We start from the raw sequence: 27,683 nt of genomic DNA on the forward strand, positions 1-27,683 counted from the left end.
ATTATACCTCATCTCTGATGTTCCACGCCTTGTTTTGGCAAAGAATCACTGCAAACAACTGTGAATTAAGAGGACCTTTCACGTGTCCGGGACATTATCATATAACTAGCGGGTTGTCATGCTACAGCACTTACCAGTTTCTTAAATGTGCCGCTCTGTTCCCCCTCTGTGCCCCCGTTCTGGTTTCCTGCCTGGTATGTAAATTCATACCATCGGTACAGGGAGGAGGAGACGGTCCTGTTTCTCAATGAGCTAACCTCCCTGGCTGTGACTCTCTCTCCGCTGCGATTGGACAGTTCACAGCCAGGGAGAAAGACAGCCATTGAGAAACAGGGCTGTCTCCTCCTCCCTGTTTCGATGTTATGAATTTACATACCAGACGGGAAACCAGTACGGGGGGCAAACGGAGCGGCGCATAGAGAAACGAGTAAGCGCTGTAACATGACTTCACTATGCCCTACACTGACAGATATTTATATGATAATGTCTGTATTTGTGAAAGGCCCGTAAGCTCAGTAACACTTTTAAAACTTTGCTGTTTATTTCAAAAGCTACTTGTTTGTCTTTTTCTCTTTCCCTCCACACCTTTCTCCCTGTTCACTGTACATGTTTTCTCATATCTGCTACAGGTTCTTCCTCCACCTGCTGGTTATGTTCCCATACGCACACCAGCCAGGAAATTGACTGCGACACCCACTCCTTTAGGTGGATTGACTGGATTTCATATGCCTATTGAAGACAGAACCATGAAAAGCGTCAGTGATCAGCCTTCTGGCAACCTTCCATTCTTAAAACCTGATGATATTCAGTACTTTGATAAACTTCTGGTAAGTACTCTGTTGCAAAATAAAATGTATTTTAGCTGTCTTCTTGCTTCAAGTGATTACTATTTGCAAATGGTAATATAAAATGGCAGCCTGTGCTAGAATGTGAGCAGGACTGGTTACCACCACTTGCAGAGCCGTCCGGGGGGAGAGGGCGGAGGCGGCTAAGGAGATGGGGCCTCACTACTCTACAATAGATGGTAATGATACGAACCTGCCTATGATGTGCCATCATGGCTGAGCAGCTTGACAGGAAAACTCGCCAGTGTGTAGTGAAAAACAAAATATCAAGACCCTACAGTTTTAATGGGTTGTATACTACTCAAACACAGAAGCCAAAAAGAAATGTATCCCCAAACACTCAGACTATGACACAGCATCTTCTGGCTTGGTGAGTGATATACCTCTGTTTTGATGTAGGCGAGGAATAAGCAGAGACTAATGCTAAGTGGCAGACATAAGGCAAGTGAGGGATGGGACCGCTACTAAGAAGCAAGCGCACATCATACACTATGTGATGAGGGGAGACTTCCTCTATCGTTCAGAGAGATTCCCTCTGAGCTAAGTTCACAGCAGTTTTGTTATGTTCTCACACTCCCACTATGATGTAGCATCTCCTAATTGGCTTTGTGACTGACACACGTCTGTTTGTCATCAATAACTTATAAATACACCCTAAACCCTCATGTAGGGGTGGGCGAAATGGCCTAAAATCTATATTGCGATATGTTTTTAAGCATGTGCGATATATATCGCAATATATTGTTTTCTATATTTGGGGGGGGGGGGGAGGTTTAAACAGCCTCTGATATATATGACTAGCTACAGGATTGTAAATACAAAAAAATCCGCAGCACTCGCCATTTGTAGAAAATCCAGTGATGGTTTTTGTAACGGATCTCCTGGCACCCCGACCAGGTACCTCCGTTGATAGATGCTCCTAGTGCTTTTCGAGGACTCCAAGCACTCCACTTGACACCGTACGCACTGCAGACCCCACGAACCGCCAAAGCTTGGTTGAGGTCTCAGTCTCCTACCCACCCTGGACCTACGACAAGGCTCCAGGCTCCAGTGGGTGAAACTCTCCTAAAACCAGAGCAGGAACAGCTCTTACAAGAGCTAATAGTAAAGCCAGTGGAGTATAGCAAATCTTCAGCGTATAGCAATCCCCCAGTGTTGATCAGTTACCCAAACACCAGCCTCAACATGATGAAGGATAAAACAGGCACTCTTTATTGAGGGCTACCCGCCCGTATTTATGCAGGTCCCCATCTGGTGGACACACCGCTTGGGGACCAGAAGGATGACTGTGACACAGGACAGATATGCAGCAATTCAGGATACAGACACAATACATCCCCACAATGCATCATGGTTTCCTCCTCTCTGCCCTGGAGACACCCGAGGAGTAATTCAATTATCTCTCAAGACAAAGGGAAATCGCCAATACACATGTGGGGACAACAGGACAGAAATCACCATTTAAACATACAATGTCACATATCCCCAGATAGCTCAAGTCTGTGTTTACTGTAAGCAGTAAACACAGACTTGAGCTATCTGGGGATATGTTAAATGTCTGAGTGCATATTATTAGGTGAATGGCACTCAGCTAATTTTATTGTATTTGTGTAGTCTATCTGGGTACCCTCACATAACATAAAATACAATTCCAAAGACAGATTTAAGCTGTGCGGCCGGTCTGTTTTCTCCTTTAAAGTTAGTATGGGCCATAATCCTGAGGCAAGAGGCTGGTAGCCAGGCCCCTCCGAAACCCAGTGGCGAGGTTGGTTTCTCCACAGTTTTTATTCCATAAAACAGCAAGGTGATGCCTGGATTTTCTACAAATGGTGAGTGCTGCAGATTTTTTTGTATTTATCTGACGTTGGGATCATCAGCCAAGATCCACATCTGCTTGCACCACCACCACCGCCATTTAAGGTATCTTTTATGGTTTTCCCAATTGCTTGTTGGGTCCAGTAGTGCTGCCAGAACTCTGCATATAATAGCTACAGGAGGGGTCAGGCAGGGAGTGACTGATAGCAAGGTCAGGCAGGGGACACCAGTGTTTGGTGTTCCCTGCCAGCACTTCAATTGGCTGGAACAATTCTCCAGCAAATGACAGTGCTACAGCATCAGAGGGAATAGAAAGAATCTCTCTGCAAGCCGCAATTCTAGCTAGTGACTGCATGCATGGAGTTTGTGTCCCTCTGTGCTGTATGTTAGCTTGCAGGGACTTGTGGTGCTGCACCACCCCTGCACTCCAACATTTGTCTGTTCCTGTGAAGAGAAGCTCTATCCCAATCCCTGTCCCATTTCAATATCCCTCCCATTTATCTGTCAGTCCATCTCACCCCCCCCCCCCCCCCCCCCCCTTCCCCAGCTCTGCACCAATTTTGTGTGTGTGAGCTGTGACTGCCAAGTGCTGATCAGTATGTACGTGCCTGATCAGCACCTGTGCTCAGTTTTTGGCGCAGCAGCTGCTGGTACTTATCCTCCCTGGTCTTCTTCCCTGCGGCCACGCTGTGGGCTGGAGCACACAAGGGAGCTGGACAGCAGGGAATTTAAGTTAAAAAGGACCTTTCATCGGTCCAAACATTGTGAACTAAGTATCATGACATATACAGCGGCGCCCAGGGATCTCACTGCACTTACTATTATCCCTGGGCGCTGCTCCGTTCTCCCGTTATGTCCTCCGGTATTTTCGGGGACTTGGTTATAGTAGGAGGAGACTGCTCTTGTTCTGCTGGGCGTCTCCTTCTCCTAGGCTGTAGCGCTGGCCAATCGCAGAGCTCACAGCCTGTGAGAAAAAACCTCCCAAGCTGTGAGCTCTGCGCTGCGATTGGCCAGCGCTACAGCCTAGGAGAAGGAGACGCCCAGCAGAACAAGGGCAGTCTCCGCCTACTATAACCAAGTCTCTGCCTACTATAACCAAGTCCCCGAACATACCGGAGGACATAACGGGAGAACGGAGCGGCGCCCAGGGATAATAGTAAGTGCAGTGAGATCCCTGGGCGCCGGTGTATGTCATGATACTTGGTTCACAATGTTTGGACCGATGAAAGGTCCGCCAAGTTATTTTAGCTTTGATATGAGGTCGGACGTGGGGATTTGATATGAGGTTTTTTGATAAATATTTTTTTTTTACTTTGCTCCTCTAAAATATGGGGTGTGTCTTATAAGGTGCATCTTATAAAGCAAAAAAAGGTATTTCAGTGAAATCTGCCCTCCTGAAGCCATATGATGCTCCTTCCCTTTTGAGCCATGTGGTGTGACCATACAGCAGTATGCAAGCACACATGGGATGTTTCAGGAGAAAATAGGTAACAAATTATGTGGTGCATTTTGTCTCGTTACACCTTTTGAAAATAAAAAAAATTGGACCTAAAGTGTCACTTTCTTGTAAAATATGTAATTTTTCAGTTTCATGACCAATTGTTTCTAAATTCTATGAAACACCTATTGTACCAAATTGCTCGCTAGGGTCACTTTTTTTTTTTTTTTTTTTTTTTTTTTTCACTGTAGTGGTGCATCAGCAGGGTCTTAAAATGCGACATGGAACCTGAAATTTAAAAACCTGACCTCAAAAAATCCATATGGCGCTACTTCACTTCTGAACCATCTGGTGCACCCATACAGCAGTTTCTAGCCACTTATGGGGAGTTTCTGTAAACTGCAAAATTGGGGTAATAAATATTGCGTTTCATTGTTAACCCTTACTGTTACAGTAAATCTGCAATGAAAAGTGAAATTTTAAAATTTCTATTTTCCTTTTAATTCTTGTTTAACACTTAGTGTGAACAAAGTTTGTAAAATCAGAGTTGAGTAACTTAGGCTAGTTTCACACTTGCAGCAGCAGGGTCCGGCAGGCTTGCAGCAGCAGGTTTCGGCGGGGAAACAGTCTGCCGGATCCATGCTAACGCTAGCCCCTGTGTGCCGCCGGATGTCCGCTCCAGCCCCATTTACTATAATGGCTGTAGTTTTTTTTTCCGGCTGCGCCTCTGAATGTTTGCCATGCTGCTGCCGGACATCCTGCCCACCCGCATTACAGTGAATGGGGCGGGAGCGGACCTCCACCGGGAGGACTCCAGTTTTGCTTAGTGTCTGATAAGGAGGTGACATTTTAGACTCTCTACTCCCATTTATTTTTTTCAGCAGAAGTCGCAATTTTGCTTCCCTGGTCATACAGTGGAGTGAGCGCCGGGGTCAAACTGGCGTCCCCAGCTACCTCCCCCCTTCCCCCAAGAAGCTAAGTGGAACCGGGCTCCACCTGCAGCTCCGGCGGCCTATCAGATCTGGGGTCACCTATCCTGCCCTCCTACCAGATCACTGCCACTCCTTGTGCCAGCTGACTGAAGAGGTGACCCCTGCTGGTGTGGAGCAGAGGGCAAAGACTGCAGGACGCAGATAAGTACACTGCACTCCTGCAGAGCCCCAGCCCTCCCTCTGTCTCCCGGTGTGACACTTAAAGCCGCTTGGTGGGTGGGTTGAAGGGGGGGGGGGGGGGATTCCTGTCTGGGGCAATCTCTCTCACAGAAATGGCAGCTTCCTCGGCCCTCCCACAGCGGTGCTCTATAGGAGCAGGTTCTCCTACCCTTCCGCCGGCCGCGACTATTATTTTTCATACTTGCCGCGCGCACGCAGGTTTCGGGCCATCCTTGACGCGATTTGTGGGCGAAGCCCTATTAATCTCCGGCGCTTCCGTCTCAGCGCTCTCCACACGCGGCTGCTCCCGGCTCCACACTTGTTGCGGTAGGATAGTGTTTACTCAGCGTGCTGCAGGAACGGTAGGGGACCCTGACCCCTTGTTCTTTGCAGGGATTGCCACCTTCATGCCGAAACCTGGGGCCCCCCAAAAATCCAAGTCGGCTCCTCAGGCCCCACTGGGGCCGGTCTGCTTTTTGCCACTATCGGTCACTGGATCCTGTGACTCTTGCCTTGCCTCTGGACAGGATCATCCTCCTATCCTCCCCCCTCCTCCTCCTCCTCCTCTTCCCCCTCCTCCTCCTTTCACTCAGCCCAGGCCTCATTCTGCCCCGTCGGAGCCCGCGGAACCCGCTTGGGCCTCTGCCATTTCTAGGGTGGCCACTGATTTTAGCCCAAGTCTCTCGGGCCTTCATGGAACGCATGGCGTCCACGGATCCTGTGGCTAACACCAATCTGCTTCCCAGTGTTTCCCACAGAGGACGTTCGGCCGCTAAGAGGCAGTGTACACAGCAGCATCCTTCCTCTGATTATTCTGCTTCCCCTCCTTGCCTGGAGCCCCATTCAGACACTTCCCCTTCTCGCAGGTACCATAGATCGGAAGGGGAAAGATTCAGTTCTGACGAGTACACAGACCTGGAACCCTTGCCCAAACTGTCCACTACTTTTGATATCCAGGGGGAATCTCCTTCCGCTGGTAGCCAGGAATTCCCTCTTCCCTCTTTTCCACTCTAGGAAACCACAAATGGTTGTATTCCCCATCCATGGCGAATTCGACAAGGTCCTCTAAGGCCTGGGACCGCCCTAATCACTGGTTTTCTGCCACGAAACGCATGGATACTCTTTATCCATTTCCGGCAGAAAATGTGCAGCAGTGGTCTTCTCCTCCTAAGGTCGACCCGCCGGTGGCCAGATTGGTTAAGAATACGGCCATACCTGTCTTGGACGGTTCATCTCTACGGGACTCAGTTGACAGGCGTTTGGACTCTCTGTCCAAAGCCATCATTACTCTGGCAGGCACAGGCCTGCGGCCCACTTTCTCCTCGGCCTGGGTATCCAGAGTGCTTTCTGTATGGTTGCAGCGCCATCATCAGGACCTAGCGGAGCAGGATGCCTCTGCGTACACCTTGAACTTTGTCCCCCAGATGTCTCAGGCGATGAAGTTTTTCTGTGAAGCTTCCTTTGATGTTAGCATTCTCTTTGCGCGGGTTTCGGCCCTTTCGGTCACAGGGCAGAGAAGTCTGTTTGAAGGTTTGGGACGCTGACGCTTCCTCCATGCGTTCCCTCACTAACCTCTCCTTTGCGGGTTCCAGGCTTTTTGGTGCTAAGCTGGGCGAGAATCTCGGACGCGACGGTGGGTCAAGAGTACCAACCTGCGCCAATCTAGATCCAAGTGCACCTTTGGAGCTCAGTCCTCTGGTTCTAGGAACCAGTCCCTTCGTCGCTTCTCCTCTTCCAGATCGATGGCTGCCCCCTTCCCGGGTGGCTCTCAGGACTCCTGCAAGAAGCCTGCCTTTAAGCTCCAGCGTTCCTGGGGCCCGCGGCCGCAATCTGCCCGCTCCGCGGCTCCCAAGCAGTCCTCTGCCTCAAGGGGCGCCCCCACTTTTTACGGGGGACGATTGCTCTCCTTTCAACAGGTTTGGAGAGCTCACATCCAGGATGTCTGGGCCCTGGAAATTGTAACATCCGGTTACAATATGGAATTCGCTTCCAGGCCTCCGGAGCGTTTCTTCCCTTCTTGGGTTCCGGGGGATCCGGTCCAGGCCTCGGCCCTTTTGCAGGCGGTCTCTTCCCTTTTGGACAGGGGAGTGATTGTTCCAGTCCCCCTGGAGGAGCAATGGCGCAGGTTTCTACTCCAACCTATTCGTTGTGCCAAAGAAAGAGGGATCCGTACGTCCGGTTCTAGACCTGAAGCTGTTAAACAGGTCTCTGCGGGTCCGGAGGTTCCAGATGGAATCCCTCCCCTCCGTTATTGCTTCTCCTCTTCCAGGGGAGTTCCTCGCGTCTGTGGACATCCAAGACTCCTTTGAACAGATCTCTGCCACTTTGAACAGATCTCTGATAAGATCTCTGCCTTTAGCACAGATCTTTTCAGCACCATGGACAGCAGGATACCTGAGAAGGCGTCCTGTTGCCATGGGAACCTTCCCCGTCTGCCACAACTGAGCAGACGGGGAAGGGGAGGGGGGCTACCTCCCTCTGTGACCCCATCCTGTCCGGGGGCTGCAAAGGCACAGCAGCTCCCCGATGGGAGAGGGAGGGAGCTCCCTCCTAACCTCTAACATACAGCAGTCCCTACGGACCGTGGCATGGAAGGGGTTAAAACGGCTGACGTCTGCACAGATGTCAGCCGTTTGAATCAGAGTGTCCGCAATGAGCTGACACTCTGATTCAACCGCTCGGTCATCCTGAGAATAAACAAGGGGGGCGGGCGGAAGATCGCGCACCTGCCCCCCACACTGCTGCCCGCCTCCTGCACCATTCGCAATCCTACTCCCCGCAATACTCCCCCCTGCTGCGCCCGCAGGCACAAAAACACAGAGGGCTGCGGGGGGAGGACGGGTTTAACATCGAAATACAGGCACTTTGTTTCTGATCCCTGCGGTCACGGACCGCAGGGATCAGAAACTTGCATAAGCACTACAAACCACAGTTCTAAATTGACCTGCGATTTGTAGCGATCGGCAATGCGGGGGGGGGGGGGTCACAGGACCCCCCTAGGCATTGTCACAGGGTGCCTGCTGAATGATTTCAACAGGCACCCCGTTCCGATCACTGCCGGCTGTGCGGCAGTGATCAAAACCACACAGGACGTACCGGTACGTCCTAAGTCCTTAAGGGGTTAAGGACTAGTTAAATTATGAAGTCACTTTGTGGGGGCTTACATAGTAGAAACCACCCAGAAATGACCCCATTTTGGAAACTATATCCCTTAAGTTATTTAAAACTGATTTTACAAACTTTAATTCTTGTGGAACACCTAAAGGGTTAATAAATCCAAAGTTTAAAAGATTTTCCCCCAGTGCCCAGGCCCCTCGTATACATTATACTTACCTGCTCTCCGGTACCCACATCTTTCCGGATCCCTGCATGGCTACTGCTGCATCTCCCCGTCGTGTGGATTAAAACATTTGGCGACTGGGGGGTAGCAGCCAACAGTGATGGCCAGTTCGCATTGTTCGCCTGCCATCTTTTTTCACAAGTCCGGGGAGGTCATTTTTGGGGGAATTTTTATATATATATATTTTTTTTTTTGTGTTCATTTTCTTGAAAGCCATAATTTTTTTTTCAATTTTCTGCCATTCGTCTTGTGTAGGGGCTTGTTTTTTGCGGGAAGAGGTTTTTATTGGTACTATTTTTGGGCTAGAGATATGGGGAGAGAGGGAGATATGGGGAGATATGGGGAGAGAGGGAGATATGGGGAGAGAGGGAGATATGGGGAGAGAGGGAGAGAGGGAGATATGGGGAGAGAGGGAGATATGGGGAGAGAGGGAGATATGGGGAGAGAGGGAGACTTGACATGTCCTATCTTTTGCGGTGCAGAGGCACGTACCCAAAACCCCTCTGAAGCACTTTGTAGTATATTGCGAATTGCAGACCCACTGTAGCTAGAAATCACTGGGCCCCCCAGCAACTTCTTTTCAACCCCCTCCTGTTGAGGAGCTCTGACAATAAAATCTTTGTCATCCTCCTTGGTGGGCCCCTTCTGAGTTTGGGCCCCAAAGCAGCCTCTTCCCTTATAGTTACGCCCTTGCTGTTGCCATAAATCTCTTAAGCAGAATCCTATGAGGACAGCAATCAGAACTGGTGTAAAGGAACACTGGCTTAGTTGCTAGTAGCAATCAATCCGATTCCACCTTTCATTTTCCAAAGGACCTCTGAAAAATGAAAGGTGGAATCTGTTTAAATTCTTTATTCAGAACTTTGCATAGTTCGTAAAGCAACAATTTTCTTTACAATGTGAGAAGAAATAAAATCAATGTAGCATACAGTAAATACATTCGTTATACATGGCATTGAATGTCATGTATTGAAATGTATAAATCTCCCCCTGTGTGTCCATAAGGGTGCTAACATCTGTAGTGGCTCTCTTATGACCGGGCCATGGTTATGATGCAGCTAGGTGTTGTTGGTCAATATTGCTTGCTCATGAAAGAAGTGAAACTCCTTGCTGTTAATGGCTGTGCAGATTTTAGGCAAACTGTGCACCTATTAATAAAGAGTAAGGAGTATGCACTTCTGTTTTTGGCAGTTAGCATGGACCAGCTCCCCCTAGATACACGGCTGCTCAGTTGTGCATTGCCACTACAGCTGAGTGCACCCTAAGTGTAGATTTATGCAAAACTTATTTTTCAACATGATGCCAATCTCTGATTAAATATTTTACATTAAGGGTTTATCCAGGAAATGTTGATGATTACTCTTGGCACCCTTGCGAATCAGCTGTTCCAGGGAGCTGCCACGCTCACCGGAGCGCTACTGAGCACAATAGGCTCCTGGCAGCTCACCAAACACAGCTCTGTACATTTTGCGTTTATGCTTGGTATTGCACCCCAGCCCTATTCACGTCAATGGAGTTGAGCTGCAGCTAGGTCATGTGACCAATGTACGGTGACGTCACATCGCCTCTTCTAGCAAGACCTAGGTTCCCAAGAGTTGGATCCCTGCCAATCTGATATTTACAGCCTATCCTGAGGGAATGGCTTCTGTGCGCCTCCAGGTCCATGCGGCTGTGCCACAAAAGATAGGGCATGTCCTATTCTTTGCCAAATCTTACGGATTGTGAACCCATTGAAGTCATGGGATGCACACGGCCAGTGTCAGTGTTTTTTGGGTCCACGGTTTGTGTTCCCTAAAATGGACACGGTCATGTGAGTGTATTCACATCTTTGCTTTGAATTCCAGCAATCTGTTTCGGTGTAGGAACAGACTGTCAGAGTTCACCATATCCGGCATAGCTGGCTACCACTGCACCGCCGGATCGCCATTTAATGTAATGGGATCTGGCCGCTTTCCAGCATGTATTCAGGCTTTCAGCTGGATAAAAAAAAATGCATGTAGTATTTTTTTTGTTCTGCTAAAAGCCGGCATGTATGCTGTGAATTCTGACAGTCTGATCCTCTGCCGAAATTCAAGGCGCAGATGTGAACCCAGCCGTAGACTGCAGATATTACTTGTTTTCTGTCATTGAACTATCTTCAAGCTGACTGAAGGTAAATGGAACAAATTGTTGTGCGGAAAGGGCTGTTGATTCATTATTTATTTTGTTTTAAATATAGGTTGATGTAGATGAATCTACACTTAGTCCTGAAGAGCAGAAAGAGAGAAAAATTATGAAGTTGCTGCTGAAAATAAAGAATGGGACACCTCCAATGAGGAAAGTATGTATTTAACAGAAAATATTCTTTAATAAAAGTGAAATATTGTTTTTGTAACAATTTTGCACTGGAACTGGTTGATAATGGTAATATTTCGTATATGTAATATACTTCAGAGCTAATGCTTAATACTGTATATGACCTGCCTCCTGAATGACTTCTTACTATTTTGGTGGATGAAAACTGGTCACACTCAACCTACGATTACCAAAATAATCCTGTACAGTACTGCAGTACCAAATTGTCAGGAATACTACAGTCTTCTGGGAAATGTATCTCTTCACAACTCACATGAACATGGGTTTGTTCATGTGAGGCTATCACGATATATGATAGGACTGGTCACACTGCTGTCAGTGCTTCTGTTGCCAGATTTGACCAAACGCATAAGTGATGCATGCAGCAATATTTACTTGTCAAAATTTCTGAAGCCACAACAGAGCCTGACGGCCCTCATTGTAAGTCACCCCAAGCATCATTTGTTTCAGTGTAGCACCGGTGCTGGAAATGCACAGTTCATACACTGAAACGGCTGATCGTCTGGGTACATTCAGCAGGACACCGGTTGATCAGATAATGATGGTCTGTTCAGAGGATATGCCATAAATGGCAAAATCCTGTAATACCCCTTTTAATCTCTTATTGTATAATCATGTACGTGATCAGCGTTAAGATGTATGGAGTGAGCTCACATGCGGAGCTCACTCCATATATGGCGAATGCTAGCTCTATAATATGGCACCAGGCCACAATGACCAGGATCAGTAGTGATGTAACCCCTCAGATGCCTCTGTCAATAGCGACTTTATTTTTCAATAAAAAAATAAAAAAAACATACAAACCATTATAGTTTTCATTCCATGTTACAATATAAATTTATTATTTTCAATTCCCCATAATCGCCCATTTCCCACCCCTCCCTACCCTTGCGATGTGTCTCTAGGTCCACTATAATCCTACTCAATAGCGACTCTAGCATCTGTGAAGTTAGGCAGGGTCTGTCTGTGCTTCCTGATCTGAGTAACCATGGTAAAATCATGGGGCAGAAGCCAGTTGCCATGACGGTCTTGGGGCTTTGTCAAGGTTCCCAGAACTGTCATGGCTAACTGCCTGAAAAACTGTGCCCGAGGCACACTGTCAGAATCCTATAGACTTCAGTAGTATTCTAGTGCAGTCAATGGGAAAAATGATCAGGAGATTCCATGTTCACTGTGCAAAAAGTAAAAAAACAACAACAAAAAAAACGTTAAAATATTAAATATTCAAATCACCCCCTTTCCCAATTTTATTTACAAAATAAGTTTAAAAATGAACATAGTATCGCCGCCCTCCCAAAATGCCCGAACTGTGCAGTGAACTCTAACGGGGGAAAAAATCAGGAAACATGGTATAATAGAGAACAGACTTTTCACCAGGGGTGCACCACGAATGAGGCCTGGTGAGGCGATCGCCTCAGGCAGCACCAGGTAGAGGCAAGAAGGGGGCAGCGGAAGGGCCATGGGCAATGAGCGCTTTTATTGTGGCAAAGGGGTTAGGTTAAAAAATTGGGGAGGGGGGCGTTTCAGTTTTCGCCTCAGGCAGCAGAAAGGCTAGGTGCACCACTGCTTTTTACAGTGGCACAAGTTGGGTAGAACATATTGGGATCAGAAAATATAACGGATTTAGTCAGTCTTCTGTAAATTGTGATTTAAGGTTAAATTTTGTATTGGTTTACATTTTTGTTTTGTTTTGTTTTTATAGGCAGCCTTACGACAAATTACAGACAAAGCCCGTGAATTTGGAGCTGGGCCACTTTTTAATCAAATTCTTCCTCTGCTGATGTCGCCAACTCTTGAAGACCAAGAACGACATTTGTTAGTCAAAGTTATTGACAGAATTTTGTACAAGCTGGATGACTTGGTTAGACCATATGTGCATAAGGTAAACCTGCCCATTGTGTTTCAGTTTTTAAGTTTCGTAACACCTGTACCAGTTGAACAGCAAAATGATGCAGTCAGTGATGTGATGAGTAATAGTTACCAGATTCTTGCAATAGTGTCAGAACACACATATTCCGCATATGTCAATAATTGAGGCACTTTGTATTAGTAACATAGTTTTATAAGGCCAAAAAGACATCTGTCCATCCAGTTCGGGTTGTTATCCTGCTAGTTGATCCAGAAGAAGGCAAAAAAAAAAAACTTGCGAGGTAGAAGCTAATTTTCCCCACTTAAGGGGAAAAAATATTTTTCCTGACTCAATTCAGGCAATCAGAATAACTCCCTGGATCAAAGACCCATCTCAAGTAGCTGTAGCCTGTAATATTATTACACTCCAGAAATACATCCAGGCCCTTCTTGAACTTTTTGTGAACTCACCATCGCAACCTCCTCAGGCCGAGAGTTCCATAGTCTCACTGCTCTTACCGTAAAGAATCCTATTTTATGTTTGTGTACAAACCTTCCTTCTTTCCTCCAGATGCAGAGGATGTCCCCTTGTCACAGTCACGGGGATAAATAGATGATAGGAGAGATCTCTGTACTGACCCCTGATATATTTATACATGGTTATTAGATCTCCCCTCAGTCGTCTTTTTTTCTAAAGTGAATAACCCTAATTTTGATAATCTTTCAGGGTACTGAAGTCCCCCCCCATTCCAGTTATTACTTTAGTTGCCCTCCTCTAAACTCTCTCCAGCTCTATGTCTGCCTGGTTCACAGGAGCCCAGAACTGTACACAGTACTCCATGTGTGGTCTGACTAGTGATTTGTAAAGTGGTAGGACTAAGTTCTCATCACGGGCATCTATGCCCCTTTTGATGCAACCCATTATCTTATTGGCCTTGGCAGCAGCTGCCTGAAACTGGTTTCTACAGCTTAGTTTGCTGTTCCCTAAAATTCCTAGTTCCTTTTCCATGTCGGTGTTACCCAGTGTTTTACCATTTAGTATGTACGGGTGACTTGCATTATTCCTTCCCATGTGCATAACCTTACATTTGTCAGTGTTAAACCTCATCTGCCACTTATATGCCCAAGCCTCCAATCTATCCAGATCCCTCTGTAGTAGTATACTGTCCTCTTCAGTGTTGATCACTTTACACAGTTTAGTGTCATCTGCAAAAGTTTATATTACATTAATAAATATATTGAAGATAATAGGGCCCAATACTGACCCCTGAGGTACTCCACTAGTGAGAGTGACTCAATCTGAGTGTGTACCAATAACCACCACCCTCTGTTTTTTTAATCACTGAGCCAGTAACTTACCCACAATTCTAATTTTATATACTAACCTTTCATGCGGTACAGTGTCAAATGCTTTGGAGAAGTCCAGATATACGACATCCATTGATTCGCCACTGTCAAATCTAGAACTTACCTCCTCATAGAAACTGATTCAATTAGTTTGACATGACCGATCCCTCATGAAGCCATGCTGATATGGGGTTATTTGCTTATTTTCATTGAGGTACTCCAATCTTCTCTTCGAAAACCTTCCTTACTGTTATAATCTTCAGTGTTTACCTTTGCACGGTCTAGATAATACTGTAACGGGAAGCGCAGTATTATTACAGCTTCTTCTTGCATTCAAGTAAATAGGACGAACAGCTGTAATTACACTGCACCACTGCCACAGTCTAAAGGTCCCTTGACGATATGACAGCAGATAGACGTGAAGGAAGCGTTCCTTCCGGACAGTCTGCTGATTGCTGGTGAAGACCACTACATTTACATGTAGCAATCTCCTCCAGAGAATGGGGAGGAGCGATTGCCAGTGTCATCAGTCTTAACCGTACTAACTTGTTTGCTGGCAGGAGATTGTGTTTACACAGCACGATCTGCTGCCAATAAACAATTATTTTTGCATGCACACAAACGATTGGTTTACTCATTGAGCGAGCAGTACATTTACACCACCCGATCATCCCTAACTAGCATTACTATGAACACTCATTAGTGATAATCTGTACGATTCTATGCCTGTGTAAAGGGCCCTTTAGCAAGGTGCAGGTAAAGAGGACACTGCACTTGCACAAGAGGGGAGCCAGGAGTTGGACCCCACCTATCTGACACTGATGACCTATCCTGAGGATAGGGCATCAATATCATGACCGTGCACAACCCCTTTAATTGAGCTGCATTAACCCCTTAGTGACCACCCATGCGTGTTTTTACGGCGGTCACTAAGGGGCCTTAGGCTGGGCCGTCACGTTTTTACGGCGGCCCATTCTAAGCGCTGCACGGCTACCCCGTGCAGCGGGGAGCGCAGACCTGGCTCACATGAGCCGGGGCCCTGCTCTAACAGCCCGGACCGGCAGGAGTGCCGATCCGGGCTGTTTAACCCTTTACATGCCGGGCGCAATGGCGCCCGCTGCATGTAAAGTGGTGACAGAGGGAGCGGACTCCCTCTGTCTCCATCAGCACCCCGAAAATGCGATCACGGGGTGCTGATGTGTTGGGAAGCTTACCTTGCTTCTGATCAGGGCCCCGAGCCTGTCTTCAGTCATCTCTAGCAGGCTGTGCCTCTCTGGCGCAGCCTGCTGGTCAATGTTTGAATAGCATTGCTATTGAAATGTAATGCATTATAGAGATAATGCATTACATTTTAAAAGCAATCAAAATACTGTATATTATAGTCCCCTTGTGGGACTATTAAGTAGTAAAAAAATATAGGAAGAAAATACACATTTATTAAATAAAAAAAAATCCATAAAATAAAAAAAATATGCTTTTTTTTCATTGAAAATACGATTTTCAATGCAAAAAATTGCAAGAAGAAAATATCCCCCATATGTTTGGTATTGCCGTGTCCGTAACGACCGGTACTACATAAATATTACATAAATTATCCCCTATGGTGAACGCCGTAAAAAAAGACAATTTCTAATTTATTCTTAGTTTTCACCCAAAAAAACGTAATAACAAGCGATCAAAAAGCGGTATTTACTCAATAATGATACAAATTAAAAATACAAGTCATCCCTCAAAAATCAAGCCCTCACACAATTCTATAGAAAAAAAAATAAAGTTATGGGTCTTGTGAAGTGGCAATGCAAAATCATATTTTTGGTTAATAAAAGGGGTTTTATTGCAAAAAAAGTAGTTAAACGTAAAAAAAAATTATAAGTATTTAGTATCACTGTAATCGTACTGACCCAGAGAATAAAGATATTGTTATTTGTACCGAAAAATGAACGCCGTAAAATTTATAATGTAAAAACGCAGTGGCAGTATTGCTGTTTTTCCCCACCTCCCTCCCAGAAAGAGTTAATAAAGGCCCAAACAGGCTTAGTCACTAAGGGGTTAAAATGCCATTGGAGATGAAATCTCCACCATTTCTTGCTGTGTCACTGTTTGTACTAGGCTTGTTATCATTTGCCTTTGAGATCCTGTACTATAATGTCCTGCTTATGTAGGAAAAACTAATTATTTTCCTGCACATTGAAAGCTTTGCTAAACCTGTTAGGAGGAGTTCACATTATTTTTGTTGTACGTCAAGCAGATACGTTTAAATACAGTAAAAATTGATCTGTTTAATGGATAGAAATTTATTTTATGTTTCAATCAGTCTCTCGTTCACTATGATGTAAAAAGTGTGCTTTTATATTTCTTTTTTTATTTCTTTTTTTGCGCAGGACAGAAAAGCCTGGTATTTGTCACTATTCTGACTATTCTGTCCTGCAATAAATAAAACATACAATAAAAAACATTGACAAATGGAGTCAAAAGTAGGCACTTTTGCACTGTTTGCCAAATTATGGCTTGCGTCACTTAATACTTTTCTATACTTTTTTTCTGTTTACAAAAGTAATCACTTGACATACAGCTAAAACAAAAACTTGCTGACTGCTTTCAACAGCAACCTGTATAATTGTGAATGCACATCTGAACTGTGAGGTTCACATGTGGCAGATTTTGTTTCTGTGACTGTTCTATTCATCTGAATCGTGGCTTTAAGCAATCTTTGCACATGTTGCAGAAACCACACTAAATAGTTCAGTTGCAGGAATATTTGCAATGAATATATCTTTTGAACTTACCCAAATAATGCAGTTTATTTACCACACTTTTTTTAGCTGGTGTTACCTTGTCCTGCAGCCTGGATTTCCCTTCTGGGAAGGGGGGCATGCCTAAACTGTGTGTAAACAGCAGACTATACAGATGCTGGAGCATAGTCTGGCTCTCCCCTCAGCAAAGGGAAACCAGTGGTCCATCGACCCTTGTAGGACCTTCTGGATCAGAAGGTTGAGGAATAGTTCAGGGGGCCTTTCTCCTACTAGTGAGGGCTTGCCATATATTGCATCCTTTTTTGTGTGGCACTTAGATGGAAAAATGTCACTTTTTTGATTTTATGTAATTTCTTTTGCAATCATAAATGGTCAAATTATTTTAAACATTATTTTTTTTCCAGATACTTGTCGTTATTGAACCATTGCTCATTGATGAAGACTATTATGCTAGAGTAGAAGGAAGAGAAATTATATCTAACTTGGCTAAGGTAATTCATATTGTTTTATGAATATTGTCTTAATAGTATCACTGCATATATAATATGTATTGAAAGGGAGTATGTAACTGCCAGTGTTCCCTATATAAACTATTCAGAAAAGTTTTACTCTTAGAGCGTCTCACCAAAATGCAGGTTTTCTATCTTTAGAGCCATCATTATACATTCAAATGATCTGTTCTCCACTATGTGACTAATTTTCTTGAAGTAGTTTATGCTGCTGCTGTAGTTTATACATTTTAGCTATAAAAATATGCAATAGCTAATTGGTCAATCGTATAACCATACACCAGCCAACTTTTTGACTCATTCACTTCAAAGAGTAAGTTGCTAAAAAAAATGGTGTAAGAGGACACTTAAAAGTAAGATGGGTTAACTGAATGTCCACACGGTAATATCATTCTTGCACTGATTACACCTCAAAGATTGGTGTCAAATACTCTAAGAAATTTCCTACTTCTGAGAAACTCAGGAAATTATTATACCGTATTTTTCGGACTATGAGATGCACCAGCCTATAAGATGTACCTACGATTTGGAGGAGGTAAAATAACAAAAAAATATTTTCTTCAGACACTTGTCAGACCGCTAATCCTCATCAGACCCTCATTCTTCATCAGACCCCAAAATTAGACTCTCAAGCTCCTTCAGCCTCAAATCAGACCACCCAGCCTCCATTAGCCTCAGATCAGACCCCCCCCCCCCCCCTTCAGCCCCCATCAGACTCTGATCAAACCCCCAGTCAGACCCTATATGCCTCAGATTGCACCCACTCTGCCTTAGATTGAACCCCCATCAGACCGGAGATCAGACGTTACAAAAAATAAATAAACTTGCCTTGCTTGCTCCGGGCGGTGCCGCAGATCCAGACCTCACCTTTCGGGGCACACTGTGTACTGTGACTAGATGGCACACAGCATCAGGTCATAGTGTGCACTACGTCCTCCTCCTGTGCGTGGTCAGGACACCACAGCAGGACCCAGAAGACCAGGGAAGGTGAGTACAGCCACGGCAGCACTGCCCTCACCTCAATGTGCCTCCCACATACTAATGGAAGTGGTCAGTAGCATTCGGACTATAAGACGCGCTGCCACTTGTCCCTCATTTTTGGGGGGAAAAATTGTCTTTTAGTCTGAAAAATATGGCACCTAAAATGTTTAATTAGCAAAACTGTTCTACTTAACCAATGTAGCTATATGCAGTTTGAATCTCAGATTTTGACTACACTGAGATTCTTGGTACTTCTGGGGATACTGCTTTGCACTGTTATGTCAACAAAAGATAACATCTGGCATGTCGGGCCTAGTTTAAAAAAAAAAAAGTTATAGAGAAGGAGGAGCTAAACAGATTGATGCAGATTGATGTGGGAAAGCATTCAGTTAAAGTTATAATTTGTATTTTTCGCCCTATAAGAAAAAAAAAAATTCATGAGACCTGCAGCCTAGAGCCCCAATCAAACTCCCAATGTGAATATAAACTCCAATCAGACCTCAGGTCAGACCCGAATATGTGTATTACCTCAATTCAGACCTGACCCCCATATTAATCAGACAGCAGTGCAGATGAATAATAAAAATAAACTCCTGCTCCAGATGCCACTACACCTACATCCAGCACTCTTCCTGTTCTTCCTGCTGCGCGCTGAAACGCACAGCGTAGCGTCAGAGCGTCAATGTCCTCACACTGTGCGCAGCCGCAGAAGAGCTGGGAGTGCTGCATTCACCACTTCTTATTCCTCCTGTCCTAATGAACACTTCTCTAATGGAAATGCTCATTAGTATGCGCCCCATAAGACGCACTGACATTTCCCTCCTACTTTGGAGGGGAAAAAAGTACATCTTATGAATACCGTATTTTTCACCCCATATTTCTGTTCAGTCGGAGTTCATTTGTACACAGGCACTGTCTTATCATTGATGTCATTCTGTGTGTGTACACATAACTGTAAGTCACTGATAGTTGTGCATGGGGGGAGATCTTGAGTTCAGTAAGAGAAGAGGTTTAAATTCAAGATGAGTGAACTTTAATTTTGGTTTGTTTCAGGTTCATGGAACTTTAAAAATAAAAATAAAAAATTTAATTCTGTTCTGGGACAAATTAATTCATCGAAAGAGAATATATTTGATGCCAGCAAATGTTAGACATTAACATTTGCATATCTAGCCTACAATAGTTATCTGTTAAATTTATCTTGTCTCCATAATAGAAATAGTGCCCAAGGCCTTGCAACTAGAAAAGCTTCTATCTGCATAGCTCTGATAAATGACTATTGTCCTGAAAGAGCTAGCTTTTTTCCCCCCTAGTTTTGCTACGTAAGCATGTTTAAAAGGCCAGAAGGCACCCTTGCTGATCAGCTGTGTGATCAGCATCGCTCATATAAGTGCTGTTTGCACTGTTTACCTGCTCGCCGTACAGCAGTTTATATATGTGATTATTGATGTCAGAAGTATATGTGCAAATTATCATGTCTAACGTCTGCTGACATCAGCTAGGCTTAGGAAAGCTAATGAATACCTTTCCCAGAAACCCAGAGGGGCATTGCCTGGCCTACAATACTTTGCACACGTATTCCGCACACTAGGGGTTCTCCATAATGAGAGTACCCCTTAGACAATTCATATATTCCCTCTCGCTCTCTTTCAGCTTTGTTTGAATCTGAACTGGATTTGGTACTATTAATTTACACATCCTTAGTTAAATTTATACCCTTTCAAGTTTTGCTGTATCTTTTCCCCCAAAACTATATCAGTCTGCTCAGCTCTCCCTGCTCTGGAACCTGTCATTAACAGTTTGGATCTTCAACATGGCTCTTTCCTTTTATAATAGAAATTTAACTTTTGCCACTTCTGCCATTTTCTTACTTTTTTAAACTTAAAGGGATTCTGTCAGCTAGGTTTAGCCTATAGAGCTGATCGTTCAGCTCTATAGGCTAAACCTAACTGACAGAACCCTTTTAATTTTGAGCATTTTCTTTTAACATTTTAGGCTGCTGGCTTGGCCACAATGATTTCCACAATGAGACCAGATATAGACAATATGGATGAATATGTCCGTAATACAACTGCCAGAGCTTTTGCAGTTGTTGCCTCTGCTCTTGGCATTCCTTCATTGCTTCCTTTCTTGAAAGCTGTCTGTAAAAGTAAGAAGTCATGGCAAGCACGACATACTGGGATTAAAATTGTGCAACAAATTGCAATTCTGATGGGATGTGCCATTTTGCCACACCTAAGAAGTTTGGTGGAGATTATTGAGCATGGTAAGATTTTTTATTTTTAACACCTTTAATAAACAAAATTGAATTATACCCCAATAGCTAGTATATGTGTATTGTGTGTGTGTGTGTGTGTGTGTGTATATATGTATAATTATGTGTGTGTGTGTATATATATATATATATATATATATATATATATATATATATATATATATATATATATATATATTTATAATATTTTATTTATTTTCTCCTCCTCTGCCCCTTTTCCTTTTCCCTTTTTCTTTCCTTTCCCTTTTCTTTCCCCCCTTTTCTTCAATTTCACTATTGCCTTTTAACCAAACAGGACACTTAGATACTAGTTAACAGAACAATACAAGTCCAAAACGGAGAGATCTCTCCAATCAGCAGAGTGCAGCAGCTCAGCTCGGGGGGACACTGATCAGAGAGGTAGGGAGAGGAGCAAGCAGAGGAATCAAACTAGGGGATAGGCAAAGTTGAAGAAGCACAGATGAGGGCAGAAACCACAACCGGATCTATAGAGTCCGGATGACAGAAGCAAGCAGAGGGCAGCGGGTAAACTTCCTGGTAGTAAGAAGTATCCAAACATTGACCAGAACCGGAGTCAGAAGGCAGGCGGATGGCCCCCCACAACGAGCCACCAGAAGCATGACATCCAACGGAGCCGGTCCGCAATCAATTCTGAGCCCTGAGATGGCTTCAGACGCCGGGCAACATATGGGAGAGGAGGCGCGGTGGAATGTAAAGTGTGGCAGGAGTAGGGCGTGACACACTTCTAAGTCATCACGTCTGCCCTCGCCTGCAGGTAAACATTGAAGAGGACACAGTGCTCACACAAGTATAAAAAAATTTAATAGAAGTGTATATTAAATATATACTAAATATAGTACACCCTCTTACTGGGTCTGATTCAAAGATTAAGCATAAATGGAACGAGCGTGTATGTAAAAAGTTAACGTTACAGATGTAATTCTTGACAAGTACATGGAGATATAATGGAACAAAGAGAAATATTACGTAGAGAGACTTGTAGACAACAATAGTTAGTTACACAATAAGCTTATACAACATAGAACTCATTAAAACTTGCATTACATACCTAAAAAGCCTATGTGTGTTAATTATTTCAAATCCCTCTCTCTCCTCTGGATCCTCCAGTTTCCTCGCTCTATCTGTTACATAGTTAATACGGTTAAAAAAAGACATAAGTCCATGAAGTTCAACCAAGGGATAGGTGGGGACGTGAATGAAGGAAGTGAAGATACAGATTTCACATTTTCAGAAGCGTTAATGTCATTTACTTTTAAGAATTCATCTAAATCCTTTTTAAAATTGTCCACTGTTCCTGCTTTGATCACATCCTAAGGAAGTCTATTCCATAGATTCACAGTTCTTACAGTAAAAAAGCTTTGACACTTGTGGAGACTTAACTCTTTCTTGTCCTGTCGGAGGCAGTGTCCCCTTGTCTTTTGAGAGCATTTTACATGGAACAGGGTTTTTTTTTACTGTATTTTTTTGTATGGCCCACTTATATATTTGTATAGGTTAATCATGTCGCCCCTTAGACGTCTCTTCTCAAGACTGAATACATTTAATTCTTTTAATCTTTCTTCATAACTAAGACCCTCCATTCTCCTCATCAGTTTAGTCGCTCTCCTTTGTACTTTTTCCAGTTCCAAAGCATCCTTTCTATGGACTGGTGCCCAGAACAGAACTGCATATTCCAGATGAGGCCCCACCAAAGCTTTGTAAAGTGTATATTACATCCCTGGCCTGTGAGTTCATGCCTTTTTTTTAATGCATGCATCCCGGTAGCCTTAGAAAGCAGCTGGTTTACATTGTAGGCTGTTATTTAATCTACAGACTACAAGGGCACCCAAATCCTTCTCTGACTCTCCCAGTGTTACATCATGATGCACGGAGATTACTACCAAGATGCGTAACTTTACATTTATACACGTTGAACCTCATTTGCCAAGTTGATGCCCAATTTATCAGATTGTTCAAGCTTGTAGTTTATGAACATCTTCCATAGACTACACAGTACTGCATAGCTTAGTGTCATCTGCAAAAATAGAAATGGTGCTATTAACCCCTTAGTGACCAAGCCTGTTTGGGCCTTAATGACCAAGCCAGATTTTTGGAAATCTGACATGTCACTTTAGCAGAGAATGACTTCGTAAAAATTTTTGCATATCAAAGTAATTCTGACAGTTTTCTCGTGACTTATTGTACTTTACTAAGGTGGTTAAAATTTTACCTATAAAATATGCGTATCTTTATTTTAAAAAAAACTTAAATCAATGAAAATTTGTAAAAAAAAAAAAAATTTAATATTTTCAACTGCAATATTTCACATACTATTCAATATTTTTATCAGAAATATATTTCCACATCTTTACTTTATTTTGGCTGCACTTAAAAAAAACTTTTTTAAAATTTTATTTAGATCGTTTTTACATTTTTTGAAGTACGTATTTTTCCTGCAACAAGCCAAGTTTGCAGAGGCTTATAAGTGGCAGAATAATAGAACGCCCCCCCCCCCCCCCCCCCCCCCCCAGAGTGACCCCATTTTGAAAGCTAGACCCCTTAACGTATTCATCTATGGGTGTAATTTGTTTTTTGACCCCCTAGTTTTTTAAAGAAATCAATGCTAAGAAGGTGAAAAGTGTCAATTTAAAGACAGATTTTTTTATTTTTTTATACAGAGCACATAAAAATGAAGTACACCACAAAATGTATCACCCAATTTCTCCTTTCTCAGAAATATCCCCATTGTGGCCCTAATCTTATGTCTTGACACACGGCAGGGCCTAAACATAAAGGAGCACCTCGGGCCTTTCAGAGAATAAACTGGATGGTTCAAGCCCCATTGCACACATGTAACGCCGTTGAGCTGCAAAATGGTAGAAAACCCTTATAAATGACCCCATTTTAAAAACTAGATCCCTTTTTAAAGCAGCATCTAGTGGTGTGAGTATGCGGAGTGCAAAATTATTATAGGATGAAATAATGAGTAAATATGGTTTTATTCAATTTGTTAATAAAATTTTCACAGGAAATTAGAGGAGAAATATATTTAGATGGGTAACCCTGTTACTGTCTTAGAAATCCGCCACATTCTTATCTTTGTGGCGCATACAGATGAGAAGTGAAGCTGAGCAAAATGTCTCCAACTATGTTGCAAATTCCAGTTTGTTCACAAGATACAAGAACACTTATAGGGCTATAATGACAAGCTGGCATTCGAGGACAGTGACTGGTCGTACAACGTCTCTTTAGCCCCATCAATCCCTATATGAGAGACGAACGTGCTAAGTGACGCGGTACACCATAATAGGCCCCTGCCCGGCAAGGTAGAAAGCGCTATGCACACAATCAACCAGTCGCCTACAGAGTATATAAAAGGACAGTGTCAGGAACAGTAATGGATCACTAATTCCCAAAATGATGTCAGGATTTCTAGACATCCCTTAGTGTACAAGCCCTTAGTGTACTGGTGAGGAACAACTCAATCATTAGAGATTCTCCAAAAAAAATCATGCAATATCATGATACAGTAATGTGAATGGAATTAACAGCTTTGTGTGGCAGAACATAGTCCTAAAAATGAAATTGGGAAAATTAAGAAAACAAATCAGAAAAAGAAATTTGTTCCAATGTCTGGAAAAAAAATAATTAGCTGCACAACCCATCCCAAAAGGATCTATCCCTCCCTCCCTGGAAAGCCCACAAACTAAACAGAAAATGAATTGACTTCCTGAAAAGACCCACCCTTTTTGGTATTAAATAAAATTAATAATTAGCAACCGTATGGTACATCTCAAAACAGGGGTTATTGCAGAGGCCTGGTTGTGATGGGCAACTGGGACAGTAAATTCGGGTGTCCCTCCTCCTTCCATGGTTGCTACACACCCGGCATCATTTCTGAGGATATGTCTTGCTGGCAGTGGCAGGGACGGGGTGAGGGAAACGGCGTTCTGAAAGCCTTCCAACATTATCAGATTCAAAGGCTTGCCCGAGTGCGGGGGGGGGCATCAAACAGAGGCCCTGCCCATTATTAAAAACATTGGCTGCGGGACCCGATCAGGCCATAAATAATTACCAGAACCAGTGCAGGGGCGGTCCAGAGAGAACATCCTGCCAGAATTCACCGGTTCTGGCACTGCCAGATGCGGACGGAATGTCCGCCAGCCCCATTAAGTATAATGGGATCCGACGGAGATCTGTACGCATTCCGGCAGACAGGGGGAGAACCGGACACTAAAAGCTTCATGCTGTGGTTTGTGTCTGGCTAATTCTCCACTTGTCTGCCGCAACAGCCATGCTGGAGTTTCACATGTGTACATATTTTTTCTTTTTGTTGTAATAAAGCGGGGTTTTAACTGTGATTGGGCGTGTGCAGGAGCTGCGCCCGCCCGATCAGCGGCAGGGGTCCAGCAGTCACTGACTAATAGCCGGACCCCTGCTGCATGCGTCGAAATTAACCCTTGATGTGCCACGCTGACCGCGGCACATGCGATGTCCTCACGGGTATCGGAGCTGCCATCGGGTCCCCGTGCTGCTGTGACGGGGACCCGATGGCATGGAAGGCAGCGCAATGCCTTCCAGGGGAGAGCGGCAGGAAGCTGTATGTGTAATGCACACTTTATTACACTTACATCCAATGCATTCCAATACAGAAGTATTGGAATGCATTGTAAAGGGGATCAGACCCATTGTTGAAGTCCCAGAGTGGGCCAAAAAATTAAAGTGAAAAAAAGTTTAAAAAAATAAAGTTTTCAAGTAAAAATAATTAAAATAAAAATCATTTTGCCAAAATAAAGGGAAATAAAAAAATATCGAAAATAGGGGAAAAAAGAAAAGTACACATATTGGGTATCTATAAAATGAACACAGGACCTAAAAAATGAAATAACTGTGCTAAATAAACCATTTTTTGGTCACCTTACAACACTAAAAGTGCAACACCAAGCGATCAAAAAGGCGTATACCCCCCAAAATAGTACCAATCTAACCGTCCCCTCATCCCACAAAAATGAGCCGCTACCTAACACAATCGCCCAAAAAAATAAATAACTGGCTCAGAATATGGAGACACTAAAACATATATTTTTTTTTGTTTGTTTAAAAAAAATGCTGGTATTGTGTAAAACTTAAGTAAATAAAAAAAAGTATATGTATTTGGTATATTGCCGCGTCTGTAACAAGGTTACCACCGTAAGTGTCCAAAAAACTTTTTTTTGTCACCTTGCATCACAAAAAGTGTAATAGCAAGCGATCAAAAAGTCATATGCACCCCAAAACAGTGCCAATCAAATCGTCATCTCATCCTGCAAAAAATGAGCCCCTAACAAGAGTCGCCCAAAAAAAAAAAATAAAAATACGGCTTTCAGAATGTGGAGACACTAAAAAATCTTTTTTTTTTTTTCAAAAATGCTTTATGTAAAACTGAAACAAACAACCCAAAAAAGTAGTCATATTTGGTATTGTCGCGTCCGTAGCAACCTGCTCTATAAAAATACCACATGATCTAACCTGTCAAATGAATGTTGTAAATAACAAAAAAATAAAAACGATGCCAAAACAGCTATTTCTTGTTACCTTGCCTCACAAAAAGTGTAGTATAGAGCAACCAAAAATCATATGTACCCTAAAATAGTACCAACAAAACTGCCACCGTATCCCGTAGTTTCCAAAATGGGGTCACTTTTTTTTTGGAGTTTCTACTCTAGGGGTGCATCAGGGGGTCTTCAAATGGGACATGGTGTCAAAAAATCCAGTCCAGCAAAATCTTCCAAAAACCGTATGGTGTTCCTTTCCTTCTGCGCCCTGCCGTGTGCCCGTACAGCAGTTTACGACCACATATGGGGTGTTTCTGTAAACTACAGAATCAGGGCCATAAATATTGAGTTTTGATTGGCTGTTAACCCTAGCTTTGTTAGTGGGAAAAAAAATTGATTAAAATGGAAAATCTGCCAAAAAAGTGAAATTCTGAAATTTCATCTCCATTTTCTATAAATTATTGTGGAACACCTGAAGGGTTAACAAAGTTTGTAAAATCAGTTTTAAATACCTTGAGGGGTGTAGTTTCTAAAATGGGGTCATTTTTGGGTGGTTTCTATTATGTAAGACTCACAAAGTGACTTCAGACCTGAACTGGTCCTTAAAAAGTGAATTTACTTCTAAGCCTTCTAGAGTACCAAATTTATACCAAATTTTTGATTCGGTTTCGATACCATAAAGTATTGCGATACTCGATAACATGCCAAAAATTAAACCAAAAAAGCCACGTGCATTCCGCATTTTAAAAAATGGCGAATCGCACAGCTTTTATAAATTTTTTCTGTTCCGGCGTTCACCGCATAGATTTTTTTAAAATATTTTAATAGTTTGGACTTTTCTGACGTGGAGATATGTAATATGTTTATTTATACATTTTATATGTGAAATTGTTAATGATTCATACTTAATATTTTTTTTTTTTTTTTTTTAACTTACACTTTTTATTTAGTAACTATTTCCCCCCTTAGGGGCTAGAACCTTGGATTTTTTTCATCACTTGTCCTATTCAGGGTGAATAGGACTTCACACTCTCCCTGCTGCTCTGTGCACACAGAATCAGGGATGTTACCATGGTAGCCAGGGCTTCAGTAGCACAGCTAGGGCTGCGATTAGAAGCTGCCACTGCCACCAATGAGGGGAGAGGACCCTGTGGCCACTGCCACCAATGATTTTAATACTGGGGGGTTGAGAGGGGCGGGCGCACTGTGCCACCAATGATAATTACCCCTTAATACAGGAGGCGGGTACTGGCAGATCAGCGGCAGTTAAACCCTCAGGTGCCGCACCTAAGGGGTCAACTGCTGCTGATTGCAGCTCCCTGTCAGGGGCAGGGTGCTGGCAATGCGATTCTGCTGCCGGCACCTGCCTCCTGTATGATGTGTTAAAGACTACTTTTCCTGGGTCCAGACTTTAAGTATTAGGCTACACAGAGTGGCACCCAGAGATGTCCCAGCACTTACTATTATTCCTGGGCGCCGCTCCGTTTGCCCG

The 27,683-nt window shown here is 43.6% G+C and overlaps 1 protein-coding gene across 2 annotated transcripts in view; it reads left to right on the top strand.

The window, feature by feature from the left end:
• The window catches only part of SF3B1 (splicing factor 3b subunit 1), a 203,636-nt gene that overhangs the window by 94,352 nt on the left and 81,601 nt on the right, over nt 1-27,683 (top strand). The window contains exons 10-15 of one of the 2 annotated variants that reach the window (XM_040441883.1): nt 630-827; nt 10,808-10,909; nt 12,647-12,826; nt 17,297-17,383; nt 20,378-20,648; nt 20,953-21,283. In XM_040441883.1, coding sequence (XP_040297817.1) covers nt 630-827; nt 10,808-10,909; nt 12,647-12,826; nt 17,297-17,383; nt 20,378-20,648; nt 20,953-20,972 — 858 coding nt within the window. In that variant the 3' untranslated portion in view covers nt 20,973-21,283. Of the gene's footprint in view, nt 1-629; nt 828-10,807; nt 10,910-12,646; nt 12,827-17,296; nt 17,384-20,377; nt 20,649-20,952; nt 21,284-27,683 lie in introns of those variants that run through there. The other variant, XM_040441882.1, reaches the window with a different exon arrangement.

This window comes from Bufo bufo, chromosome 7, assembly GCF_905171765.1.
Source record: "Bufo bufo chromosome 7, aBufBuf1.1, whole genome shotgun sequence".
Lineage (NCBI taxonomy): Eukaryota > Metazoa > Chordata > Amphibia > Anura > Bufonidae > Bufo > Bufo bufo.